This window comes from Macadamia integrifolia, chromosome 9 (assembly GCF_013358625.1).
Source record: "Macadamia integrifolia cultivar HAES 741 chromosome 9, SCU_Mint_v3, whole genome shotgun sequence".
Taxonomy (NCBI): Eukaryota; Viridiplantae; Streptophyta; class Magnoliopsida; order Proteales; family Proteaceae; genus Macadamia; species Macadamia integrifolia.
In genome coordinates this window covers 8385115-8397402 of record NC_056565.1, presented here as the reverse complement: position 1 = coordinate 8397402, position 12288 = coordinate 8385115, and the positions used below count along the sequence as shown (strand labels likewise).

The 12288-nt window shown below is 37.1% G+C and overlaps 1 protein-coding gene across 1 annotated transcript; it reads right to left on the bottom strand.

The window, feature by feature from the left end:
• Positions 1–3279: 3279 nt before the first annotated feature.
• Positions 3280–6849, bottom strand: LOC122087941 (40S ribosomal protein S9-2). The gene is made up of 3 exons (XM_042657076.1): positions 6741–6849; positions 6191–6572; positions 3280–3690 (listed from the first exon to the last, which is right to left on the bottom strand). Exons 1-3 carry the CDS (start codon positions 6766–6768, stop codon positions 3507–3509), a joined length of 594 nt encoding a protein of 197 aa, XP_042513010.1. The 5' UTR covers positions 6769–6849; the 3' UTR covers positions 3280–3506.
• Positions 6850–12288: the final 5439 nt, after the last annotated feature.

Below are 12288 nucleotides of genomic sequence, written 5' to 3'. Positions count from 1 at the left end.
GGCCCACAGGTGTAGCCTATTAAGCCCATGGACTTAGGCCATTGGGCTAAGTAAGGGCAAGTTTCTAGAGAATTCTACCAAAGTGTGGAACTCTAGATATTTTGTAGTAGATATGTTCTAGAAGATATTTGTAGGACATATTTTAGGAGGTTACTAGAATCCTCCACTAAGGAGGTGGGAAATAACCGTTGAATGTAAGACATATGTACATATCTTAGTCATTCATCATAATTAGGAGCGCCTATAAAAAAAGATGCCCTCATTTAGCCTAAGCACTAACCAAGCCCCAACCAAGACTCACCAACCAATCAACCAACCAAGCACCAACCAAGAGTGATCCACCAAGAGACCAATCCACTAAACAATCCCTTTAGGAGTGCAGTTACGCCGACTTAGTGCTAGTGGGAGTGCTAAGTGCCGATGCGATTGCTTAGAAATGCCTAAGGCTGAGACAACGTGTGCTATTAAATAAATGACACCATATCCCACATCCTTTAAGTCATGTTTGTGATGGAGAAAGTGGAAAAGGTAATAAAATGATGGAAAATTTATACTTATTTTCCATAAATGACCACAAATATGAGTATTTGGATAAGTGAGACAGAATACTAACCAAACAAAGTTATTTAATGCAATTATTGTTGTCTAAAAAAATTGATAGGACTTCATAACCCTTTTATTACAATTAGCTGGTGCATTGTTAATGAGTTGTATTATCTAGCTAGGTAATGCATGTGGATTGGGGTGGGGGGGTTTAATTGTCACTTTAAATTGTTTGTAAGGGAACCTTGCAATGGGTGTGCAAAAGGTGTTTGTGAAATTGTAGGGTAATTGCGATTTTTGAATCTTTTGACTGCCTAGTAGTGAAAACTGACAATAAAGAGCTCATTTCGTACATCATGGGGAATAGTGCAACTGCACTGCTTCTTATTTAACAAGTGATTGAGGATATCTCCCACATTTCTTCTTATTTCTTGGATTGTAATTTCCAATTCATTCCTAGGGGGTGCAATTCTATAGCAAATTCCCTAGCTAGCAAGGCCTTGTCTTTTATGAGCCGAATGGTTTGACCAAATTCTACTCCGTGGTTGATGAAATCTTGTAATTCGGTAACTATGACTTTTGCTAACTTTCATGAATAGAATTATGTTTACCATAAAAATAAAAAATAAAAAATTACAAGGTAATTAGCCCACAATTATAGTTGTGAGGGTTGGGGATTGTAGTCCCTTGTCCTCGTATTATCGAGGTCAGAAGTAGGAGTAGTAGTTGTCAGTAAGGAAGTTGAAACTTGGTGAGTACTGGGTAAATACAAAACCCCAAAGAGGATATTACTTAGTGGATGTAGATAGGGGTGCAAGTTTGGCTCTGACAGTTCAAACCCACCCTTGGCCCGGCCTGATCTCGAACAAGTACTAACCCAAAAATTTTGGCCCTAAGGGCTAGCCCGACCCTGAAATTTCTGACCCTGAGTCAGGGTCAAGGTGGGTAAGGGTTGATGTCTTTGGCCTGCCCAGCCCGCCCTGAACCCGGCCCTAATTTTTTTTACCTTGAATTTAGGCCTTGGTTTTGGCCCTACTCAGCCTTGGTTTTAGTCCCTAATGTTGACTTTGGATTTTTTATTTTCTTAAGATGTCACCTCTTTGTTTAACATGACAAGGGTTTTAAGATCTTCTGATTTTTTCTTTATTAGGATGATCTCTTTGTTTGTCATGATAAATAATTGAAATTTTTTGGATTATTTGATTTCTTAAGATGATCTCCTTTTTGTTTGCAGTAATAGTTGGAGTTATTTATATTGTTTGAATGCTTGCTTTAGGAAGATCTCCTCATGACAAGTAATTTATGATTTTGTGTTTTTTATCTCCTCTTTATTATGAATATTTTTTATTTTTTTGTTATTTCATATTTTGCAGGGTTAGTTCAGGGTATATCCGACCCTTAATGGCAAACCAGGGTTAGGGTCAGGGTCAGGGTCAATCAGGGTCAAAGTCAAGGTCATCCCGGCATGACCCTGAAAAATCAGGGTCAATCAGGGCCAGTAAGGGTTGGGCTGAACCCTGAAGGGTTGGGCCTGGGTTAAAGCTTTGTGGGTCTGAGTCAGGGTCAGGGCGGATTTGGGCCTAGTTAAGGGGACTCAGGGTTGGGCTAGGGTTTTAAGAAGCCCAGCCCAACCCGGCCCTATTGCACCTCTAGATGTAGACATTGCCGAACCATGTAAAACTAATGATGTCAATTTGGAACCAGAACTAGGAATCATCCCCAGAACATCCCCTAAAACCCAGTACCAAACCATCCCATAATAAATAAGACGGTATTGGAATCTGACATTATTACCAAATAACAAAGGGATGGGACAGGCTCCCAATGGTATTAGTACTCAAATACCGACTAAGTACCAAATGGAACTGATATCGCCAATACCGTTTCGAAGGACTTATTTCATGTTCTTATGTTCAATTTTTATGGCTATATTTTGATGTATTTGAGTAATAATTTACCTTATGGAGGTTTCAGTTGATGAACCTTTAATTCTATTTACATAAACTTGATTGGCACTAAAACTACATTGCAGCTTGTTTATTTGGTTATAATTACTTCTTACTGGTTATTTTTCAGAAGCTTACATTGAAGTAAAAACCATGACATTTATCATGATTTTGTATTTTAAGTTGCTCGGACACCTTAGATGTAATGAAAACTCCATGAAACTAATAACAAACCCATCTTGTTAGGAACCATTAAAATCCTTCTCCCTAATCCACAGTGCATAGAATTATTTAGAACCGATAACATCCCATCCCGTTAGTGAACAAGAATGGGATCTAGGCTTGGTCCCATAAAGTACAAGGGACAGTACCGAGATTGACACCTTTGGTACCAGTACAGACCTCTCTCGCATACTGAGAATCATCCCAGTTTGACACCCTTACGTAAAACATTGTTGTTGTTATCATCTATTTGTATGCACATAGGAGTGTCATCGTTGTTGATTTTGCGAAGTGTGTGCTCATTCATGATAGGCCTGATCATTCTAGATTGAATGTGGAAGCGCTCACAAGCAGTAGCTGGCAAAATTAGGTCAGATCATATCGATATCGGCCGATACCTGGATGATCCTGGATCGAGTACCACTTTTGGATCAAGTGTAAAATCATAAAATCAAGGTTGATACAGACCGATTTGGATTGGTATCATATCAGTATCCAATCCCGATCGGATTCCCAAGATCCTGAGATTTAAATCTCTAGTAACAGAGCAATCATGTCCTCAATCGTATAACAAAAAGGATTTTTTTGCTAAGAGCCAAAAATCAAAGGTAACAACTAACAACCCATCAAGCATCACCAGAAAAGTTTTAAATAAACGACACAAAATTCTTCATAGCAACAATCAATATGGTATTTGACATAAGAAGAAACCCATACTTTAACTCATGTACCTCAAAAATTTTAAGTTCTCAATCAGGAGTTTTGCCAAGAAGCCGAGGGGAAAACAGATTAAGCTTAATCCTCGTCCTCTTCTTCTCCATCCCCACCAGCAGCCTTCTTTGCAGCAGCCTTCTGATTCCTTCTCTTCACTCGTCCAGGGCGACCACCTCCAAGTGGGCTAGTGAGTGAGAAATCAATATGCTTCTGTGAGTCCATTCTAACCATGAACGATGGAATATTGACCACCTGCCTCCCAACTCTGGAATATGACATAAAATTCCATTTAATACGTCAGAATCTCAAATGCAAGAATATCCAATCAAAATCAAGATCTAGTAAGTGTGGTTTCTGTGAAAGCAAGTTAAACAAGTATAGATGGTGAGAACATGAACAGAGAATGTAGAAAATCATGACAATCCCTTCATTGGATGTCGATAAAATAAGAGCACTCTACTGTTTTACCACAACTTTTCCTTGAGATATAGAAATAAAACAGTACTGCCTCTAGATTTTACAAGTCCCATTTTGAAATTCAATCGCTGGTTTACATTTGCATTCTCAAAGAGGTATTATCAACCTAAGCCTATGGCTCCAAAAACAAGCAAACTTTGATCATTAAAGAGAATAAAATGAGCACTGCCAAAACTCAGAACACAATGTGTAGACCATCTAGCCAGAAATTAATGTTGAGGCCGTCCAGCAAGAAAGAAGACCAAAGAAGCAAATATGTGCTGGACAATTTCAATGGCTCTGATAGATAATGTGAATGCGATGATAAAAATAATTGACAAAGAAATAATAGAAAAATGTGGCCGATTGCCACAATCCTGGGCACTCGGTAATACAAGCCATTGACCAAAAACCATTTAGCTTTGAGCAAATGAAGTACAGACGAAAACATATTTTGCAAGATTTATGGATCATGAACCCGCCATCAGCCAAGATTAAGTACATACATAGAAAAACAAAAATACTTCAAACACCTGTTGCTGGAAATTTCAAGTATTATTTTGTGCTTCCACACAATTCTTTTGATATGAACAGAAAACATTGTGATGATTAGCAAAAACAAAGCCTGCACAAAAATACTTCAAACACCTGTTGCTGGAAAATTCCAAGTATAATTTTGTGCTTCCACAATTCTTTTGATATGAACAAAAAAAAATGGTGAGGCAAAAAGGATAGATGGGTGAGCCTAAATTTGTTCATAGCACAACTAGGCAGAGGGCCACCGACAAGCCCACCTTGGATTGCTTGTCCCTCCTATTATGATAGCAATAACAGCAAACAGCAGAGCATTGGGTTCAACCTAGCCCATGCTGCAAACAACCAAAGTCATAAGACTCTGACTCCTAAGATGGTGAGGTATGAACTTAAACTTCAAATAATAAGCAACCATCTTCTACAACTACCTACAAATAGCAAAAGTTCAGTTGGTGCAAAAGCTAAAGTTATTCACAAACTATGCATTTCCAATTCACCTTAAAAGAAGAGAGGACAAACATTCAAGCCCAAGTCATCCATCTCTTACACTCACAAATTAATCTGAGAATTTTGCATAAGTCACCTTAAAAATTACAGAAAATAAAGGAAAAGTTAGGGACTGGGTTCAACCTTTCCAGTTGGATTTGCCAACCCTGTTCCTGCTGAGCTTCTTCAATATATGGGCAATGCCACTTCAACTGTAATCAGAGGCCAAGGAACCTCAGGAATGAATGGTCATGGCGAGAGAACAAAATCAAAGAGAACAGAGACAGGACCAGAATGCAATGCGCATATGAAATTATATATGCACATCACTAGCTATTATCAGTGAGTTGATGAGAAGGCAGTGGTACATGACGTCACAAAAGACAACCTACGTTAATACTACTTTGCTTATCGTGGGAAGGGAGTAACATTAAAACATGATTAGCAATCCATTCATGTCAAAATAATACTACCTCCCTTACAAAAAAAAAAATACTGCCTCCTAAATCAATGGTTAAGACATTTAATGACACAGTGGCAAGCTAACGAGACCCAATGACACTCAAACTGAATTTTAGTATTGAACCAAAAAATTGAACTTTCCAAAAAATTACTGTTTGAATCTTCAATTTCAAAATAGTTCAAGTCAACAAGTCAGTAGTACTTACTGCCTTGTTCGACTATCTGGTTAGACAGACCTTCTTTACTTCTCTCTTTCTGCTTCCCTTTCTACTAGGGTAGCCATACAGACTATGCACTCTAGCTTCCTTACATCAGTGCTATAGCTTCCTTACATCAGTGCCCTCCTTAATCAACTGTACTAATAGCTTAAGACGATCCAAGCTAAACGGACCCCACTACACTCAAACTGAATTTTAGTATTAAACCAAAAAATTGAACTTTTCAAAACAATACTGTTTGAACGTTCAATTTCAAAAAACCTCTAGTCAACAAGTCCCTCAGAAATGGGTCTTCAAGAAAGCATGGACTAAATTCAAGTGCATGCATAAAACACCATTCCTTCAAGTTCAAAGAGAAACCACCAAAACCTAACCACCACGGATTCATGTTCTTTAAATGCAACCACTTGATTAAAAGTTACACAAGAGAAGTCATTTCTATATAAACTAAGACCAACAACAAACCTATGAAGCAATGAAACCACAGAAGATATAAGCAAAGACAAAATAATCACTAAATAGCAATCTATATACATTGTACATTAGCAAAATTCACACACATACAAATAGAAAACAAATCAAGGAAGCGCAATTGGTGAAGATTTATACCTGATATGCCTCTGCCTGATAAGCACTCTGGCGTGGTGAATGGACTTCGCCATACCAGACTTGAACACGAGGGTCTGGAGACGTCGTTCGAGGAAATTCTCCACAGTAAGAGCCAAAACATAATCGAGCTTGTTCTGGCTCTCATCCAAAAGGCCATACCTGTTCATCCGGCGGAGAAGGGCTTCACCCTCAAAGATCCGTCGTGGATTCTTCTCATCAAGGGTGAGCAGCTCCCTAGCAGCGTTACGGATGCGGCTAAGTGCGTATTGAACCCTCCACAATTCTCTCTTACATCGGAGACCGTATTCTCCGACGAGCTTCAACTCAGAATCCAAACGCTCCTTCTCGTATGGACGACGAGGCTTCTTGAACGTCTTCCCATCTGAAATGATAACACAAATCCATTAACAACAACAAAATAGTAAACCATCACCATCTATTTCCCTCTTCCTTTCTCAACAAACACAGAATCGAGTTGAATTTCTTGGACCTCCGAACTAAAAGAACAAACACAGAGAGAGAGAGAGAGGGAGAAAGAGAGAGAGCTCACAGTTCCTATAGAAATTAACGTGAACCATGGTGCCGTCGCCGTTCCTGTCTTGTGAGGAGAGGGAAAGAGAAGCAAAGGCCGAAGGAGCGACAAGGCAAATGAAGGAAGTTTATATAGAAAACCCTAAACCCAAAGGTTATAAGTTGGGGTGAAGGAGACCGGGTTGGACCGGGTTTCTTAAAACCCTAACCCAACCCTAGGTCCTCAAAATTCAATCGAGACCCAACCCAATCTGATCGGGTTCATGTTCCAATTTTGTTGGGTTCATACCAATCCAACCTGGCCCTAATAAATCTTATTAGAGTCGGGTTGGGTCGAATTAGGCTAGGTTCAGTTGACCTTGGCTTCTACAATGGTTAGATTAACCGTAATTGACTTGTTTTTCCTATTCATATCTTATACATTAAAAAAAATTATAAGAAAATAAAATATCAATAGGAGCACTAAATTATAATATAAAAATTCAGGCTTAAATTTCAAGCCAAGTTGGGTCAAGTTGGGCTTGGCTGAGGCCTTAACCCGAGCTCAACCCAACCCTAACCTAGGGTTGAGATTTTTCAACCATACCATGCCCTCAGAGTTAAAAAACTTGACCCAAACCTTATTCGGACGAAGGACAGGTTCAAGTTGTCAAACCAAACTTTCACCCCTAATTATAATTGGGCTTGGACCAGTTTGATCGTTTGAGGACTTGGTCCATGGGCTTGCGTCAGCCTGGACCTTTAAGTCCGTAAACTTGGTTCAAATATGCAATGATCATAAATTTTGGGCCCAATTGGGTTTATTATAAACCATCAAAAATCTTTGCTTCCACCTAAAAAGGTCTTCTGTCTTATTATTTGCCACATGACAGATGAGGTAGAGCCCGAATTTTATGGGTCAGGTAGGCTCTCCATGTCAGGAAATTAGACACTGGGTGTTAAGATGAGATTCTTTTTATTTACTTTTTCAGATATTTTACTATTTGGTTGTCCAAATTTGGCTCAATAGCAATAACTAAGGCTATTGTTTGTAGAAATTTAAATTAATAGATATAAAATAAATTTAAAAAGAGAAATAGATGCATACATTAATCATTGCATTATTATTTAAAAAAAAAAAACATATTGATCCAATTACTGATTTATGTGTTTATACATCTGCTCAAATTTAATATTTTAATTTTTTAAAATTTTATATTTTCAAATTTTAAAAATTTTCTTATCTTTTTTGCTTTATTTCTTAACAACCAAACATAGTTTAAAGGAAAGATAAAAGCAAAGAGAAAATCATGGTTTTGATGCCTTCATATTATTTTATTTTATTTTTACTGCTCTAACATTAGCTTTATTTTATGTATTTACTTATGAAGTCTTGTCTTACAAATTTGGGATTGGCTAAGTGAACCAATTAATGCCACTTCTTGAGTCTTTTCGTGCTACTTTGACTGAACTTCTCTTTGACATTCCATCATTCCCTATTAAATTTCAATTTTTGCCATACCAATCCTTCTGAATGATGATGTAGCCATTGACCTTTGAGAGCGGATCAAGTTCACGTATGAGAATGTATGAGAACGGTCTTGGTCCGTGGATATAGAATCAATTTTCTCTCTCTTCATTTAATAGATTTTATATCTACGAATCAGGAGTGTACAAGAACATTCTCGTACGTGAACCTAATCCTTAGCCTTGACCTTTGGTGCTGATAAGTGGGGATCATGACTATTATTTTGTGAAAATTTTTTGAGCATTGAGCCAAAAAAAAAAACATTTGATGCAGATACGGGTTTCGATAACCCTAAATTGGATTAATATGAGCCCATCAAAGGATAAGTCTAAACGATCAGTGGCAATCTTGTAATTTCAGACACAAATATGCACTTCACATGAAAACTAATTAGTGAAGGGTCAAACTAGAATAGAAAATTGGAAGAAGAGGGGTACTCTGGGATTATCAAAATAAGGGAGGAAGTGATAGAATACAAACCTCAGAAGAGGGGCTTATTTGTAGTACTCAGAAAAATCAAGGCTTAAAACAATAGGAGACATGTCTTCTGCTCAATGGAAACCAGAATGTCAGGCAGAAGACCATCAAAGCTTTGAGAAAAAAAAAGTCACTGGTATGACCTCGGCTGGAATGTGAATGGTATTCCTTCGCTATCATGGCACCACCTCAGTGTCAAATTATTATTATTATTATTATTATTAATTTCTTATGTTGTATCATATTGATTTCATTTGCGTTAGATGACTATTGTGCTAAACTTAATAGAGACTCACTGGTACTTGCAAAGCTTTTTTTTTATTGATTAATTTTACCATGGGGAGAAATTGATTAATTTTTATTTCTTTTTGGTTTTGAATTCTGGCAGGGAAATTTGGTTCCTAAAGCCTCAACCTTTCCTTCTACTATAAAGGCTCTAGCAGATTATGTCCATGGGAAATAACTTAAGCTTGGAGTCTAATCCGATGCAAGGTATGGAGTTTCCTATGAAAGTATGGTTTTCCACTTCTTGATGAATATTGTTGCATAAATACGTATAGATACACTAAGACCCAGACCCTTCTCTCACCAGAATTTGATTTATTTGCCCATGTATCCTATTTATTAGTTAGTAGTTTTGTAATGTCCAGGACCTATACTTGCAGCAAGACCATGCAGGGCAATTGGAATGGTAGCTGGTCACTTTTAAAAGGGTCTTGAAGTGAATAACATTTGAACTGAATATACATTGTGAACCATACTTGGTTTGATTTCTCACAGGCTGGAGTTGTTATCATCAAATCCTGACATGCTTGAGGTGGGAGATGGTGGCATGACAGCAAAGGAATACTATTCACATTTCAGTATATGGGCATTAGTTAAGGTACCAGAAAAGGTTTTGAATAAGTTTGTTATCGTCTCCAAAAGCATGTTGAAGAAATTTCATATTAAATTATAGGAACAAAACGGTGTTGCTCTGAATTTGCAAGGCTCCTCTATTGAATGGTTGAATATCACAACCATTCAATAGATTTATTTGAATTGAGTTTAAAATTCAAGGTATGCAATTATATTGGGATTAGTTTATTTTTAGGCTTCTTTTTTTGTTATCATTCTTAGACTCGGCATAAGTCTTAGATTTATTTGAGTGTTTTGTATTTGGCATCCTCTTGGCAAAGTTGAATTGGATTATATTTTGAGATTGGAGGTTATGAATTCGAGAGTTTATATTTCTTTGCTTTTTACTGTTGCCTTGATTTTAAGATGACATTGTAGAAACGCAACCTTAAAACGATGCAAAATATAATGGAAAAACAATAACAAACATTACACACAGATTTACGAGGTTAGGTAAGATTGTCTACATCCTCGGTGAGATGAGATCCTGCTTCGCTATCAATGGATAATAGGGTTACAACGCTTGTCCTCACACCTCTCAGTATTACAGAGAAAGAAACTCTCGCTACAAATATATAACGAAAAACTCTAATCCGAAAAAGTACAAAATAGCTCTCAAATAAAAAATTCGAGCAGAGGGTTGCTACCCCCTACACCCCTGCTATGCAGGGGGGCCTCCTGCCCCCTTGCAACCCCCACGGCCCTTTAACCAGCTAGTGGGATGCCGTCTTGCTGTCGAGGCGCCTGCACCAGTAATCCCTGGATTAAACTGTGATGGAACACAAGACATCGTACACCAACAAATATTTGCTAAGGAATGAAAAGCAACTTTGCTTCATTGCTCCCTCTGTATTATTTCGAATTTGAAAACAAAATTGTAATAACTCATTCTCTCTCTCTAACTTGGCACTTGATTTCTTAAGTCATAAAAAATGGTTTGAAAATGCTCTCGCTCATGAAAAACACTTGTTTATCAGTCTTTAGCTGCTAGGATGATGATAATTTTGAGGAAGAGACAGAAGAGGAAAAGAAAGTCGTTGAAAAATGTGTTGCAGCTAGCAAAGCAGTTGGGAAGAAGAAAGAATGAAAATTATTTTCTGCTTTCTAGACAATATAGTCTGTTTAATTTCTCCTTTCTATTTCATCTTTTGAGTCCCCCCCCCCCACCCCTTCCCCTTTTTATTTTATTTTGGATGTTTGGTTTGCTTTGATAAATTGAAACTGTTAAATTTTTCCTTTTTCTCCCATTTTCTTATAATATACTTGCTTAAAATCATGTATAAGGGAATTGAACAACATCTGGTATGCAAATCTATGGGTGGTGACATTAACTAGGCAATTTTGTGATTTTTTATGTAAAACCTGAACAAGACTTTATATTTCCGACATCAGCTGGAAAATCCTCAGTTTTTTTTGGATATAAAGCCCTAGGATAATGAAATTAAAATGCAAAAACTTGAAAAAGCAGTTAGAAGTGTTTATTCTGATGGAAGGCTTATAGTGGGGAGCATGTATGTTGTTTTCCCTTTGTACCGGAATCCAGATGTCCAATCTTTCTTATTGTTTTTTGTACTACTCTAAGTTTTGCTTGTGAATGTGAAAAATATATTAGAAAAACTAATTGTACTTTGAGTTGTTAATAACAACTAAGCCCAAGCTTGTTCACTATAATTTGGTTTTATATATTTGTGCTATGGTTGTCGTTATTCAATGGATTGGGGTTAGAACTGTTGTTTACTATGAGGATATTCCCAACATTTTAAACTTTGAAGGTCAACCTCAAAGATATATTTTTTCCCCATTTCAAAGTAAGTATATTCACCCTTGTTATTTGATCTCATGGATATATTGGTCCAATCCACCCAAGGAGCTAACTATGTTCTTCTGATATATTGTGTTTATAGGAAACTTTTTGGTAACCACTTTTTACAATTTGAACACGGAGTCTAGCTTAAAGAAACTTGATGAGTAACCATGGTTCTTTCTTTGGTATGTGCACAATTGTAGTTCAACTTTATTACTACCCCAATGTGGGTGAGGAAACCATCATGGATCACACTATTTCTCATCATCCTTTAGAAAATCAAAGCTTTACAATATAGAAAAGGCACTTAATTGGTCGAAATGTTTCATGATGTTTGAAATAACCTGATTTTTTAATTACTCTGACTATTTGTAATTCAGAGAAATGATTATGAAAAATCTTGTTGTTACCACTCTGGAATCTATTTTGAAGCATAATACTATCTATAATTGTTGAGGCTTGGACCTTGACATTAGGAGCTCCAAGCTAGCTGTATATTGTATATTTTTCAATAAATGTCTACTTTAGAATACAATATTTCAAATCACAATCCTTATAGCAAAATAGTCATTAATTCTCTCTCTTTATCTCTGACAACAAGACTACACATGCATTTTCACATGCACTATTACTAGTATATATATATATATATATATAGATAGAGAGAGAGGGAGAGAGATTTGAATAAATAGATAAATTCATTAACAAAGGAGAGAAGAATATACAAAAGGGAGTAAGGGAGAGAGAAGGGCTTAAGCCAACAAGGAAAAGCCAACCTAGGGGGAGAAATTACTCCAAAGTAACAAGCAAAACCAAATCAGCAGGACCAAGGGGATACAGCCGAAAAAGGGGGGGGGGGGGGGGACGAAAAAAGGGGGGGGG

What these genes read in the sequence shown, in the direction of transcription:
- LOC122087941 (XM_042657076.1), bottom strand. Translation starts at nt 6,768, where the DNA reads ATGGTTCACGTTAATTTCTATAGGAACT. An exon ending in CGTTAATTTCTATAGGAACT is followed by an intron (nt 6,573 to 6,740) that starts GTGAGCTCTCTC and finishes TTATCATTTCAG; the next exon opens with ATGGGAAGACGTTCAAGAAG. An exon ending in ATCAGGCAGAGGCATATCAG is followed by an intron (nt 3,691 to 6,190) that starts GTATAAATCTTC and finishes GTCATATTCCAG; the next exon opens with AGTTGGGAGGCAGGTGGTCA.